The 16,365-nt window shown below is 37.5% G+C and overlaps 1 protein-coding gene across 5 annotated transcripts in view; it reads left to right on the top strand.

The window, feature by feature from the left end:
- si:dkeyp-23e4.3 overlaps positions 1-16,365 on the top strand; it is a 146,054-nt gene that overhangs the window by 103,921 nt on the left and 25,768 nt on the right. For 3 of the 5 annotated variants that reach the window (XR_012396837.1, XR_012396836.1, XM_689526.9), the window contains exons 1-7: positions 2,629-2,824; positions 11,059-11,130; positions 11,235-11,316; positions 11,457-11,520; positions 11,649-12,928; positions 13,092-13,262; positions 15,864-16,023. Coding sequence is in view for 2 of the 5 variants with exons in the window: in XM_689526.9 (XP_694618.5) it covers positions 2,812-2,824; positions 11,059-11,130; positions 11,235-11,316; positions 11,457-11,520; positions 11,649-12,928; positions 13,092-13,262; positions 15,864-16,023 (1,842 nt within the window). In the remaining 3 variants the exon portion in view is untranslated. Of the gene's footprint in view, positions 1-2,628; positions 2,825-11,058; positions 11,131-11,234; positions 11,317-11,456; positions 11,521-11,648; positions 12,929-13,091; positions 13,263-15,863; positions 16,024-16,365 lie in introns of those variants that run through there. The other 2 variants (XR_012396838.1, XM_005161428.6) reach the window with 1 other exon arrangement.

The following is a 16,365-nucleotide window of genomic DNA, read 5'->3' as shown; positions in this document are numbered from 1 at the left end:
CAAAATGTAAAATACTTACGATTTCTCATGAGATCGGACTGCCCGAAAGACTTTCCCCGATCTTTCAAAATTAAATACCTACTTTACTACATGCAATCAGCTTGGAGTAGAAAGAAATAAGCCACACTCACCGTTTTCTCATTTAATATACGTCTAGAAACTGCATCACAATACAAAAAAAAAATAAATGGTCACAGCTTCCAGTTCATTGGGACTTTATTGCTATTTGCTGTGGAAATCTTAAGATCTCCTGTGATGGTTTCTCAATCGAAATAACCATTTTGCCATTATCCGTATTTGCATGCATGTTCATTTAAAGAAAATGTCTGACTGAGAACTTGAGGCTTTCTCACTTAAGAGGATGTAATCAAACACCGGTGTGTTTAATGAGAGCCATTAGTGCTAATGGGTTACTATGGAGTAAGTCCTGATGAAGCCTCAGAGTCAAAAACTATTAGCTGTGATGGGCTGTGTCGATATCCTTATGGGATTTAGGGCACTCATTAGTGTCATAGCAGTGCGTCTGTCCTTCAAAGAAAAGCGACAAAAGAGCAGATGTTCAAGTCTAAAACTCTTTCACAAAACTTTTGAACCGGCACCGTCTAGGCGTAATATCACACAACTGAGCATCCCTATAATGGCAATTCCTATTAAAAGCTATGCATGTTCTGCAGCCTCGTGGCCTAAAAAAATATATATATGTTTCTAATTTTATTAGGAGGACATGGATTTGATAACATTTTCAAATTTGTTTTATTTTATAAAGGTTTGCTAACATTTCTTTCAATTTCAAAGAAAATATATTGGTATTTGATTAATTTCTTTACCTAGAAAATGACAGTTTTTTTTTTTTTTTTTGAAAACATGGCACCTTTTTAGTTTTTTATAGCCAAAAATACATTACTTAAATAAATAAATTGTAAATGACAAAAATTTTCATTTAAATAAACAAAATCTGTCGTTCAAAGCAGAAAACAGTTTTATTGTATATATATATATATATATATATATATATATATATATATATATATATATATATATATATATATATATATATAAATATATATATGTGTGTGTGTGTGTGTGTGTGTGTGAAAGTTTAAGTACTAATTTCAACAGAAATTCCTATTAAAACTATAAATGTTCAGCATGCTCATACCCAAAACATATGTAGATATTTAAATACTCATATATTTACAAAATTATACAATAACAATTTATTAATAATGATTTATATATACAATTCAGCCAGCAGCTAGCTCTCTGCATCATCGCCCACTGAAGCTAAGCAGAGCTGTGCCTTGTCAGTACCTGGATGGGAGACCACATGGGAAAGCTAGATTGCTGCTGGAATAGGTGTTTGTGAAGGGGACTCCCCAGTATAGTGAAGGGGACTCTACTGATTAGTTGACCCGAGGTCTTGACTCTCTGTGGCCAAATTTGCCCACTGCCCTCTGTCCATCATGACCTCCTAACCATCCCCATATGATAATTTGCTGGAAGTGGTGTTAGTGAGGCCAGCAGGGAGCGCCCAACCTGAGGTCTGTGTGGGTCCTAATGCCCCAGTATAGTGAAGGGGACACTATACTGCTCAGTGAGCGCCATCTTTCAGATGAGACGTTAAACTGAGGTCCTGACTACCTGTGGTCATTAAAAATTCTAGGATGTCCTTCGAAAAAGAGTATGGGTTACACTCCGGCATCCTGGACAAACCTGGCCAAATCCTCTGTCCACCATGGCCACCTAACCCTTTCCATATCATAATTGGATTCATCACTCTTTCTCCTCTCTACCAATCAGCTGGTGTGTGGTTTGCGGTCTGGCGCAAAATGGCTGTCGTCGCATCATCCAGGTTGATGCTGCAGGTTGATGAGATTCCCGTGTAAAGCGATTTGAGTGTCTCGAAAAGCGCTATATAAATGTAAGGTATTATTATTATTATTATTATTATTATTATTATTATTGTTATTATTATTATTATTATTATTATTATTATTGTTATTCATTCATTCATTCATTCATTCATTTTCTTGTTGGCTTAGTCCCTTTATTAATCCGTGGTCGCCACAGCGGAATGAACCGCCAACTCATCCAGCAGGTTTTTACACAGCAGATGCCCTTCCAGCCGCATCCCATCTCTGAGAAATATTATTATTATTATTATTATTATTATTATTATTATTGCAGTGTAATGAACTGCCAACTTATCCAGCATATGCTTTATGCAGCGGATGCCCTTCCAACAGCAACCCATCTCTGGGAAATCCATACACACTTGTATATATGTATATATATATATATATATATATATATATATATATATATATATATATATATATATATATATATATATATATACATACATATATATATACATACACTTATTGTAACTTTTCATTTTGACTGATCATTTTATTTTACAAAAAAATAATTTCTTTTTCTAACATAAAGACCAGACACAACAGTATTTTGTTTAAAATGTCTAGCAATAATTCCTGGTGCTCACTGTAAATAACCTTGACAAAAGTCATTGTTTACTCCGCTCACTTTAGGAACAACCCACCCAGGCAAAGTTGTGTTTGGTTTGGTCCAGTGAAGAAAGAGGAGGAATGCCTTTCCTGTGATTTCATTATGGTGACCAGTGTGAAAGAGAAGCTTGACTTTCTCCTAAAAGTAGCACTATTTTACACCAGTTAATCCAAGCTTTAAGCTTCTGTCTTATTTACTTGAAGTAATGCTTTTAATTACATATTAGGCTTCTTAAATTTGAAGTTGTCTGCCGTTTTCTGCGCAAGAACCAAACGAACAATAATGCTCATTACAAGTAAGTAAAATATTAACTTTTGCTCTGTTTATTTTTTAATACAGAATGTATGTACAGTAATTTATCTGAATCTACTGTTAAGTGTAAAGATTGCTGGGTTCCACGCAAAAATTTGTGTTGTGACAACATGAAGAAATTAAGTTGATTGAGCATAAAGCAATTAAGTTGTCACAAAAAACTCAAATGTTGTTGTTTTAGCTCATTTTAAAGTAAGTAGTTAAAACAAATGGCAAACAGATTTTTTTTTTAAGTATAGTATACTGCTTTTTATGGTATAAGAGCATGGTTCATTTTGGTGACTAATTTTGTTGGATGATTAAGTGATTGAGATGTTATCACAACTTAATGACTTCAAAGGGACCACTTGGTAATAAAGCCTAAAAAAAATTGTCAGACATCATAAAGTATTAGAAGACTTACAATGTAAAAAGGCTGGGTTCCACAAAATCCATTCATGTTATCTAAACACAAATAGATTGAGTTGAATTGAACAAATAAAGTTGTCAAAAAAAAAAAAAACTCAAGGATTGTGTTGTATCAGCTCATTTTAACTAAGTAGTTTGAACAAGCAGCAAACTTCATTTTTGGAGTTCAAGACCCTTTGGAAATGTGATTGCTTTTTAGGTTGTGAGAGCATGGTTCATTTTGGCAATTCGATATTCTGATAAACTAATAATGTTGTAAAACGAACACTGTTCACTTGTAAATCAGCAGTGATTTAGATGTTATCAAATGCTAATGACTTCAAAGAGACCACTTGGTAATTAGGGCTGACAAAATTAATCAGAAAAAAAATGCATATTAGAGGACTTTACACTGTAAAAAGGCTGAGTTCTACTCAATTCTTTCATGTTGTTCAAACACAAATAGATTTAGAAGTTGAATTGAACGTAAAACAATTAAGTTGTCACAAAAAAACTCCAGAATTATGTTGTGTCCGCTCATTTTAAATAAGTAGTTTGAACAAACAGCAAACTTAATTTTTTGAGTACAAGTCATTTTTGAAATGCAGTATCTTTTTAGGTTGTGAGAGCATGTTTCATTTTAAAACTTAATTCTTAATATGACTTAAAAACTGATTGACATCTTAATGACTTTAATCAGACAATAATAACATATTAGTGGATCTACACCAGGGGTCACCAATCCTGGACCTGGAGGGACGGTGTGCCTGCAGTGTTTAGCTCCAACTTGCCTTAACACACCTACCTGGGTGTTTCAAGTATACCTAGTAAGACCTTGATTAGATAGTTCAGGTGTGTTTGATTAGGGTTGGAGCTAAAATCTGCAGGACACCGGCCCTCCAGGAACAAGTTTGATGACCCCTGACTTACACTGTAAAACGGCTGGATTCGAGAAAAATTCTTCATGTTGACCAAACACAATTAGAGTAAGTTGGATTGAACGTAAAACAATTAAGCTGTCAGAAAAAAAAAATCAAGAATTGTTGTTTTAGCTCATTTTTAAATAAGTAGTTCGGACAAACATCAAACTTATTTTTTTAAGTATAGTATATTGCTTTTTAGGTTGTGAAAGCATGGTTCAGTTTGGCGACTCAATATACTGATAGACTAACTATTCACAACACAGAATGAACACCTTTCGCTTGCACAGTAAATCCGCAGTGATTGAGATGTTATAACATCGTAATGACTTCAAAGGAGCCACTTGGTAGTTACTTGACAAAATTAGTCAGACAACATAGCATATTAGAGGAATTACACTGTAAAAAGGCTGGGTTCCACTAAATTCCTTCACGTTGTTCAAACACAAACAGATTAAGTTGGATTGAGTTTAAAACAATTAAGCTGTCACAAAAAAAAAACTCAAGACTAGAGTTGTTTCAGCTCAATTGTAATAGATAGTTTGAACAAACAACTTATTTTTTGAGTACAAGTGATTTTTGTATTGCGATTGCTTTTTATGTTGTGGGAGCATGGTTCATTTTGGTGACTCTATAATCTAATAAACTACAAATTTTGTAGAACAAACTATTCACTTGTAAATTAGCAGTGATTGACATCTTAATGACTTCAAATGGACCACTTTGAAGTTAAGGCTGGCAAAATTAGTCAAACAACATAACATATTAGAAGACTTACATTGTAAAAAGGCTGGGTTCCACAAAATTGTTGTCCAAACACAATTAGATTAAGTTGGATTTAAAGTAAAACAATTAAGATGTCACAAAAAACTCAAGAATTGAGTTTGTCAGCTTATTTTAAGTAATTTGAACAAGCAGCAGATTTTTGTATAGTGTACATTATTGGTAGAATGCCTGTTCTTAGGTTTTATTTTGGTCACAGTTGTTGTGTATGTGTGGATATTTTTGCTGTACATATTTAATTTTTTGGTCTGCTAGGTTAGGCTGCGGTCACACTAGTGTTTGTTTGTGTGAAATTCTGTCGTACGGCCAGGCCCGGATTGGCTAATCGGGAGGACCGGGAGAATTCCCGGGGGGCCGGTCCATTTTTTGGCCGCGAGGGCCGGTGTCCCTAGCTCCAGAATGTGTTGCTCTCAGCAGTCACACTTTTTAAATTAATTTATTTATTTACTTGACCACAGTCTTCTTATTCATTATTTTTTTAAAAATCTTTTTATATATAACCAGCCTGCAGGTAAATGATGATATTACTCAGATTAGTCATCTTTCAATATACAACTGTTCAGTGGTTAGCACGTTTGATTACGACGTCGCCGACCCGGGTTTAATCCTTGTCTGAGTATATTGTTGTTGTTTTTTTTTTCATTTTTATTGTTAAGACATATAATACTGTTAGGGTTGTTGAACATTTAAAGTTCTAAAGCAGCTGTTTTCTCAAAAAAAGACGTAATAGTGTAATTAGAAACTGAATTGGAAATGACCTTATTTTAATATAGTCAGTCGTGAACTGAGGTGGGCCGGTCTGAGGCTTGAGACTCCAGGGCTGAAAAGAGTCCCACTCCGGCCCTGCGTATGGCTCTGTGAAAAGGGGCGGGATTAAACAAGATTATTAGACATTAAAAAAAGCGATTGCTCCATGTTTTAAATTTCTGTCCAGAGAGGTCATGTTTTGATCTTTCGATTGGTCTCACACAGTTAAGTGATGCGATTTCGCAGGTCAGAGTTCACCAAGCTTAAACTTTGCACCATAGCGAACTGCGAAACTTAACGCATGACCCTGCGTGTCTGGTCTGACGTATTCGAGTGTGTATGAACGGAAGTCTATGGGGAGCAAAGTCAAGTGTGACCGCAGCTTTAGACTGGAAAAGGAAGAGCATTACGTTTGTCAGCTGGTTTTGACTTTGTTTTACAGTTTTAAATGAAACATTTACTTTTTTTATTTTTTTTATTTTTTTTTTGGGGGGGGGGTATATCTTTAAGTTTTCTAAAATAAATAAATTTATCTTATAAATATTCAGACTATTGTTTAATATCAGTATCCTCTTTTATTATTTTTTTTCCAAATGGATACACAGATCAAACCACTGTCCAATGATTTGCCTAATTGCCTTAAATTCCGTAATTAACCTAGTTAAGCCTTTAAATGTCACTTCAAGCTGAATACTAGTATCTTGCAAAATATTTAGTAAAATATTATGAACTGTTGTCATGGCAAAGACAACAGAAATTGATCACTATAGGGTTAGTATTATGTTTAAAAATATGATAAAATTAAAACTGTTAAACATTAATTGCACAAAATTGGATCCGATTCAGCTGCATTTAACAATAGAAATGGAAAGTAATGCAATAATATTGACTGCTGGACAGTGGTATATATAACTATAATATCTCTTAGAAGTTGGAGGGTCTCTCTTTTGCATTGGCACATCTGATCTATGAAAAGATTGTTGTTAGCAACCAGGAGTAACAACAAAATGTTTGAACGATTTTCCCAGTGACCTCATTTTTTCAGTACATGCCAGGCTTTTCATCGAATTCAGTCCTGTCGCTGATGAAATGGAGCATATTTGTCAGTCAGAAAACAGCTGTGCGAATTCGTAGTTATGGAAAATCTGCTAGCATGGCTCAAAAACGTTTGTGCCACATCTGGAAATGATGATGACGGTTAGAATTCCAGTGACTTATCACTTTTATAACTGATGAACGATCCCGAAACACTATAGGGTGAACTCAGTTTATATGTGATCAGAACAATTTGTTTTATATCAGTGAAATTTTTGGGTATAGATGCTAAAATCGTGAATTTTAGCTGGCATTCTCTATAACTATAAGAATTTTAATTATTAATGACTGAGAAATACTGATCCACTCTATGAAGGTATGCATATTGTAGGACTGTATAATATATAGTTTCAGCATTGATATCGCAATGTGCACATCCACAATAGTCAAATCGCAAGAAATGCAATGTTGAGTCTGAATTATAGTTGACAAGGAGTGACAGAACACAAGGTCTCACAAGGGAACGCAACTATTTTACGTTTTGTCAGTTTAGTGGCTAATTTGTACGAATTCGTACGAGTTCAGTCGTATAAAAATGTACAATTTTAACATTGAGGCATGACACCCTACCACTTCCTTAAACCCAACCGTGATTTGGGGCATAAGCAAATTATACTAAATTGTATGAATAAGATTGTACACATTCTTATGAAAAAAACACTAAATCAAAAAGTTATGAATTTGCAGTTAAAAAACATCACGAAATATAGTCCACAGTCAATGCAAACCTCTCATATGTGTCTGTAAACTTCAGCAGCATGTGTAGCCTTTTGTTAGTAAGTAATTCCGTCATTTTGAATTCCTAAAAGTCCAAAAGCCGATGGCAGTTTGTTCATGTTGTTCATGTTGTGGAAAGCATCATTTGCTGCTGTTTTTTCAGACGATGACAAGGTTTGTTTGTGCTCAGGTCGACCATGGCTTGTTATTATATGTATATATTATTACGATGTAATGTCTCGGCTGTGTTTTTAAAAATGGCGCTTCCTTTTTTTTAATTTACCTGTTTCTGTGACATATCTCTGTAAACCAATAGCATTCAGCTGTGCATCTTGCTCCACCTTTTGGTACCCTTTTTTTAGGAGACCAAAGGGTGACCAAAAAGTGGTACAGTGCGGTTCACTTTTAGGTACCCTTTGACAGTGGAAACAGACATAAAAGCATACCGAACCTTACTGTACTGTAGAACCCTACTGAAAAATACCGTAGGCTGGTTGGCTGGTTTTAGCTGGTCGACCAGGCTGGTTTTAGAGGGGTTTTGGCCATTTCCAGGCTGGTTTCATTTCAGGCTGGGAGCCGATCCAAAACCAGCTATGTCCAGCTTAAACCAGGCTGGTCAAGCTGGTTTTAACTAGATTTAGCTGGTAATTTTCCTGGACATGGCCAAAACCCCTTAAAAAAACAGGCTGGTCAACCAGCTAAAACCAGCCAACCAGCCTAGGCTGGTTTAAGCTGGATTATTCAGCAGGGCGCTCAGTGAAAAACAGGCTGTTAATACTCTAAGAATGACTTTTGCTGCTTGTTTAAATTCAAATTGGTTAAAAAAATTTTTTAAATGAGTTGAAACAACACAATTCAGAAGTTTTATGTTCAATCCATTTAAATTTGTAAAAACAAGTTAACTTAATCAATTTGTGTTGGGACTAGGCATAGGACGATTAATGTTTTCAAGGTATACCATGGCTTGGAAAAGTCAAGGTTTTAAAACCGCCAAAATCTTCTACTATACTGTTCCTAAGGTATGTGTAAGATATTTTATTTATTTATTTATTTATTTATTTATTTATTTATTTATTTTATTCATTTCTTTTCAGGACAACAGTGGTACCAACAGAAAAGATGTACAAAGATGCTGTTTTAAATTGTAAATAAATTTGGGTTTTTTAAACAAAGACAGCAGAACATGTTTACCAACATGTTTACTCCTCCAAAATATGTTTCTCAAAATAAAACATATTGTGTCCTAGGGGCAAAAACGTTTTAGTTTTTTTACCCAGACATTTACAATGAACATATTTTAGAGCAGTAATCACAATACCGTGAAACCATGATATTTTTATCCAAGGTTATTATACCATCAGAATCTTATATTGGCCCATGCCTAGTTGAGACAACATGAAAGAATTGTGGGAAACATTTTTTTTAAATAGTGTACAGAGACTTATATATAGTGTATAGAGTTCATATTCTGCCATCATTTATACTGTTCCCCCAATTGTTGAGTTTCTTTCTTCCGAAAACCATTGACTTCGATAATATTTTGCTTGCTCTTACTATGGCTGTCAATGGCTGCTTTTTTTCTAGAATTTTTTTAGAAAAATGTTTTGAACACTCATGTTGGAGCAGCAGACCATCTATCTTGACCATTTATCTTGAACTGAATGAGTCATTGAACTAACTAACAAACAAAAACCATCATATTGCTGAATTGAATCCATCCAATATGCTTCATACAAATCTGTACATCATTTTCTCTTGTCTGTTGCTCTATTTGCTCAGCAAAGGTGCCTTGACACAATTAGCTTTGTACAAAAAAGCACGGTAGATATGCAGTTGACTTGAGTTTTGGGGCGCTACACTTGTGGTCGAAACGAACATTTAACAATATGAGAAAATTTTTCTAGAAAATAGGACTGACCTATTTATGATGTCACTTTTTGCACATTCTCTGCATTTTTACAAAAGTCTGCGGGTATATCGCAAGGTGAAATGTACGGTAATCATCTCAAAAATAAATCCAGGTTTTATAAAAGTGAAATTGTGCTAAACATACTCAATGCATTATTTTTACTTTTATAGAAATGCACATACTGTATAGTACACCAACAGTTTTTTGTATCTTAACACACACATGCTTCCCTAGACTTTTCACGCAACCTGAATCTCTTTCTCAAGTTATTCAAAAGCTAAAGGTTGCTCTGCTTGAGCTCCGTCAAGACTCTCAAGGTTAGACCTGTTCAAGCTGTCAGCCAAACATGATGTTCTCCACCCCTCAGGGGTCCCACAGATGCCTTTCTCATGTCAATCGACTCTCTGAGTGCTCCTCTGAAGGCAGCTGTTTATGGCAGTTGCTGAAGCCCCAGGGGTCCTGCTGTAGCACTTTATTAGGTGGCTTCTATAGAACCTGGAGCTTCTATGTGCCTCTTGCAAAGAGGAAGGGAGGTATCAGCAAACCAATCTAGCGGCGTGTTGTATCATTCATAGCTTACAGCCTGTGCAGCACGTAGCACCATTAGCCAAGACCCTCCCAGACCATTTAGGAGCTTGTAGGCTTCCAGAGACCTCTAGGGTGGGCGGAGGACAATCACAAGCCACATCTGTTATCAGCATCCAAACCCTAAAAGCACGACTTCCTGTAGGGCCGCCTGAGGTATTTGGAAAAGGAAGTGCCTTTCCCTGCTCAGCTCTATTAAACAGTGGAGAGCCTTGTGATATGATCACGCTTATATAATTCCCATGCGTTCTCAAAAATGGCTGGAAGAGAGTCATTTGCAGAGGTAGTGGTTATTGCGTCAGCTACCAGCATGAGTGTATGCACACATTTCCCACAATTTGGCTTCCAAATTCTCACCCACTGTCTGCAAAACTTTGGATTTGCAGAGCTCATTTATCCAGACCAAGATTCAGCAATCCTGATAAGCTGTGGTAAGACAAACTAACAGCAAGCAGCAGCGCTAACCTGCATGTCACCTGCAATACAGCTACATGGGGCCATCGCACCCAGCACCGTCCTTTACAGGACACTTCTGCGTCAGAGCAGGGAGTGGCATTGTTAACTCAGTCCCTATGTTTACATATCTGAGCCATCTGTTCTTTGTAGCACATATCCAGCTGTCTTCCTTTGACCCCTTCACTGCTTATGGGAAAGATAGAATCCTACGTAAGGTTTTATGGATCGCCAGTCAGTACAAAGAAAGGATTTTTTTCCACCATCTGTTCCTGGCAGTGGTACTTTAGGAAAGAATCACAAAATGCGAAAGTGAATGTGTGGCACAGGAATAGCAATGTCTGCTGGCTGCATTCTCCTGGTCAAACATGTTAATGTCAAAGACATTCAATTAGCAGCAAATTAGCCAGCCTCCACTTTTAATCCACAGGAAATTAATGAAATGAGAGGATGGTTGATAAACTAGGGGTGGATTAAAGTGGCTTTGGAATCAAATGTTCTTCTTTCAATGTTAATTAAACAAATTCAATTGAATTAAGTGGTAATAGTTGGCTGGGTTTGCCTCATAAAAGCTGAACAACTAGAAATGACATACTTAATATGCACTGTTTCTCTTTGCAGAGATTGAAGCAAAGGAAGCTTGCGATTGGCTTCATGCGGCTGGCTTTCCTCAGTATGCACAGTTATTTACCGGTAAGTATTTACTTTTTTAACATTTCTCGATGTATACTATAACCATGTGTCCTAACAAAATGCAAATATTGTTGTATCACAACTCTGCTTTGTTTACCCTTTAGATTGCTGTTTCCCCATTGACATAGATTGGGTAAAGAGTGATCACGATTTTCTGGATAAGGATGCCTTAGATTCTCTCTGCAGGTAGTGTTCTCACCCCTTGGCTGCACGAGCATGTTCCATGCTGACATAAAATGAGTGCTTCTTCCTAATCACAGCAGGAGGAATTTGAGGGACGTCATGCTGTCTTCCTGTTTGACGTGAATGTTGTCTTTTGCTTTCAGGAGATTAAGTACCTTAAACAAGTCTGTGGAAATGAAGCTGGAGTTGAGTCGCTCCAAAAGAAGGGTGAGTGTGTGAGAAAACTCTGGAGGAGATACATGTAAACACTGCGTATAAACAAAAGAATGCCTGGGGGGAAAAGTTTCCTTCCCCCTGTCCTTTGCTGTGTATAACAAATCATTTTGATCATGTAGAGAGATGAAGAGGAGGAAGAAGACCTCTATGCCATCAGCCCAAAATGGACATTCGACAGGAAGAGCAGGCGCTGGATCCGTGAGGACGATGGGGAGCTACCGCACACACTGAGCGGCCCCATTTCAAATTTGAGGAGATCTGGAAGCTGTGAGGCCTCTCTTTCCGACAGTGGGGAATGCCATGAGCTTTGCTCCACTCATAGTTCCAGTAATAATGACAGCGATGCTGGAAGCGCTCCCAACAAAACGACAGAAGAACCTGAAACAAGCCGTAGCTCCTCTAGATGCTCATCAAACTACAAGCCCCAATCTCCTGACACCTCTTCCAGCAGACCTCCATCCCCAAGCGAACACCACACTTTGAGCAGTGGAGAGTTCCTTCCTGAAAAGCCCCCATTAAAAAAAGGCAAAGGCCTACTTCGGAAAATGGAGAAACTAAGATTGAGAGGGAGCACACAACAGTCACAATCTCACAGTGGTAAAGGCAGACTTGTCATAAGTGGACCGATTATCCAAGAAGGCTTTGATGAGGAAAGATTAAAGCATCTTCAATGTCTAGACCTAGCAAGTATTCAGAATAAAACTGAAAGTCCTGCATCTTGCTCTCCTCCCTCTGGATCCAGTAGTACCTCAGAAAGCAGCAGCGCAGTCAGCACGCCAAGCCCCGTGACTAAAGTACGCAGCAACTGCAAACGTCCTGGTGTTCTCAAACAAGAAGTTGAACAGGAACAAATCAACACACAGCATTTCAACAACAAGCAAGTCAACCCTGTCTTTAAAATCCCTCACGGACACAAGCCAGGAACATTCCCAACGGTGCTCTCCCACAACAATGCCTTCTTACCTATCGACAACACTTCAGTCAACTGGAGGACCGGAAGCTTCCATGGATACAGAGGCAGGCGTTGTAAAAGCAATAGTTCCAAGGACCAGGAACAAGCTTGCAGCCCGCTGGCTTCTTCCGATCACCGTGTCAGCTTTTACGACAATGTCCCAGATCACGTGCAGATTTTGGACGATGATGTCTTCTCAGCTTTGGACAGCGTAATGGAACGCATTTGTGACCTACAGCAGTTGGTAACCTCTTGGACGGACAAGCTGTCAGAGGACGGGGATTCCGATTTTTCGCACTCGGGTTCTCCATCGCCCTCCTCTCTGACTGACATCCACCTTGAGATCAAAGAGCCAGAAGAGACAGATGAAGCTGCCCTAGAGGAGATGTACAACAAAAGCCCAGAAGCATTTGAATGCACTGCTCAGCCTACAGAGCATACTGATCGGTAAGAGACACCATTTCATTAAGTCTGTTGAAACAAGTCTTATTCATGAACATGCTAGCGATCTGGTGTAGATCCCTCATACTTTTAAAACAATTTCAAAATCATTAATCATGCTCTTTCAAAGCCTATTTATGAAGAGGTTGCTTGATTTCCTACATTTCAGAATTCAGAGGCCCCACTGGTCCAGTGCACAGATGCTTTCACTGAGCAGCCCCGGAACAGGCATAGAGGCTAAATCAGCAGCACATGTCTCTATGCTGCAAAGACTCAGCCTTCTCAGACTAACAGCTCTGATGGACAAGCACTCACCCTTCAGCAAACAAGGCTGGAACTGGTAAGACAAAGTAAGGGGGGGAGGTAGAGAAGCAAAGTGGGAAAGACATAATCTAGTAAAAGTGGATGGCTTACTAAAATGAGACAATGAGAAAGGAAAAGGAACGAGTTTAGAACCTGCTGTTTAGAGTTTTCATTCATTATTCATGCTAGGTTGCAACCTTGTAAAATCTCTCAGCAGACAAAATAGACAAGGTTACAAGAGTAGTGAGTTTAATAGCAATGAAAACAAGCGGACCCCTTCATGCCACTACTGCATGACACAGCAGAGCCTTGCTCTTTTTTTTACTACTCCCACAATGTGATTTTGCCATGCTATTGTATCATATCCTTCAAAATGATAACAAAAACAATATTATTTGTAAAAATCAGTCCATTTATGTTCGGAAACACTTTAGTTTGAGTAAAAATTACAATGCAACCTCACAGCAATCATTATGATTTAAAGGCTACTTTGTATTAATTTGGACTCTCATTTTCTCATCCCACAATGAGGGGTAAGGATAGGGTTTAGAGGCATGCCACCTTTTAAAAAAGCCACCTTTTATACAAATTAGCCACTTTTCTGACAAGATGCGAGATCAATTTTGCATTAATTGAGGTAAAATCTTAGTTAATGGCATGTAAGTAACAAGAATTGTACCATCAAATTTCAAGAGTTCACACTTAGCTGGACTAATTATGAAGCATGTTTGGCAAGCTCTCCTGGAAAGAGCCCTGAGCAAATAAGATCCTCGAGCCCGGGGCTCGCTCCCGTTTGCTCAGTTAGATCTTGAGAACTCCCCTACTGTTTATGGCTAAAGACAAATTAGGGATTGCTATGGAGAGATATAATGCTGGCTAAGAGCTCGTCTGGTGTGCCAATTTTGGTTTAGTCAATTCAACGGGCCATCATGCTGCCATATATCAGAGAAGATGGAGGATTAGAGGTGGAAGGGGGATTCTTCATGAAAAAGATAACTGACAGTGGCAGATTTAGGCGTAGGCAATGTTGGCGATTGAGGGTGGCATCAAGATCCCCCCACCCCACCCCTGGCTCATCACATACACTGTGAGGGCGGCATGACCATGGTTTACCTAGAGCACCAGTTAAGCTTGCGCCACTACTGATAACTAAGGTATGAAACCCTGGTTATCTATAGTGACGTATGAATGGTCTGATTTGCGAATCATGTATTGGTTGATGTGGGATCAGCCTTAGCCAATCATAAGCATGTGATCCTCTCAAATTTAGTTTATAAATAAACTTCACAATGTGAGACTCCCAGTTTAACTTCCCATAAGTATATAATTATTTAAGCAACTGGATAAGTGCAATACAGTGAAAATGCTTATTAACTGCTAATTAACAACCTTCCTAAGTCACCAAACATGAAGCACATTTCTATTTGAAAAGATATGAGGATAATAGCAATTATCTGCCTTTTGCTTAGTGCTTTTCATACCAACCTTACCTTTGATATTTTAACCCAAATCAGAGAACTGAGCTCCCCGTAGAGCAATTAATAACATGTTTGACATTATGCATTTCTGTAGTTAAATGGACAAAAAAACAATCGCTTAAGGCGAAGAGGAAAGGATAATTGACTTTTTTGGGAGAGAAGTAATTAGGCTATTTGTTTTAACAACCACTGAGCTAACTACAAAAGAAACAACACTCTCAACTCTGCCCCCACATTCACATTGATCGCTTTGCTTGAGCATTCAGCATCCTCACTGTCAGCTTGCTGATTTCACATAAGCCGCTGATTCAAGACATTTTTCTTCTGCAATAAACAATATATGAGACTAGTTATTGGAAATTTGTGTTAAACATGTAGCCTTTTGAATCTAAACAATCGCACCGAGCCACTAGGGAAACGTAATTGAGCAAATGGAATAAGGTGTATATTGATATTGTCTTTAATTGAACAACGCAGCTTAATAGCGAGGAGAGTCAGGCTTGAAGAGAAATGAAGGGGTAATTGAGGCTAACGCTATCAAGAGAAACTAAACGATATGAAATTTTTAAAATCCAATTTTTGTCAAATTAGTCAGCTCCGGCAAAAGCAAATTTAATTGGCTTTGAAGTTTTATCTCAAGGTCCCTGAACTTGATTTATATAGAAATAATGAAAAGCAAGCTCTAAATAGCTGTCAGGTTATCTTCCCTACTACACAGCCTATGGTCATGGCAGCAAAATGGCTGTCTAATGATAAAAGGCCTTTCAGAATGTAAATCAATATGGGCTTTGCTAAACCAAAAGGACAGTTGGAGATTCATCAGGAGCCTTTCGCCAGCAGGCCAATATGTACTCAAAGATTAAAACCACTACATCTATTCTAATTGCTTTACTTCTACACTATTAGATTGCTTAAGCTCTGAGAAAATAACATGAAGCTTATTGCAACAAACAAATGAAATGTCAGTTCAATACGTGCCACATTTATCACTGATGGTGATGTGCATGAAGGCCTCACAACACTGCTAATATGGTTAATGTGATCTGCTAAATATACCCTTCCTTCAATTCAGTTCAACACTTCATTATCTCAGATAAATGTACGCGAGTAATGCTGGTGACTAGCTGAAAATACATCATTCTGTTCTTTTTCTATTTTAGGACTGTGCCAAAATTATACCGAAAGGTTAAACCTTCAGAACATAAGAGCAGAAAGGTGTTTGAGGTGCCTTTGCTACAGAGTGTCCAGCAGTCGGGGAAGCCTTTGCCACCGAGCATTTTGAGAGCAATGGAGTTCTTAAGGACCAAGTGCTTAGATCAGGTATGAAATCCATTAAGTGGCTAAAGTGTTATTAGCCATAAAACAAACAAACCTAATATTACGTGAATCAAAACACATTGAATTTTTCATTTGACACAATCCATATATGGTAATTGTACAAAAAGATAAAGGTATAAGCTGTGTTGGGGAGTAACTAGTTAGATGTAACGCCGTTATGTAATTTAATTACAAAATTAAAGTAACAGTAATTCTTTACAGGAGAAAAAATGTGTAATTAAATTACAGTTACTTATGAAAATGTTAAAGATTACAAATGGGGTTACATCTAAACATTTTCTTTAAAAAATCTGGCATATGTTGAATAATATTAACTGTAGATTT

Source organism: Danio rerio, chromosome 21 (assembly GCF_049306965.1).
Source record: "Danio rerio strain Tuebingen ecotype United States chromosome 21, GRCz12tu, whole genome shotgun sequence".
In the NCBI taxonomy this organism is placed as follows: Eukaryota; Metazoa; Chordata; class Actinopteri; order Cypriniformes; family Danionidae; genus Danio; species Danio rerio.
This window is presented reverse-complemented; position numbering and strand designations above follow the sequence as displayed.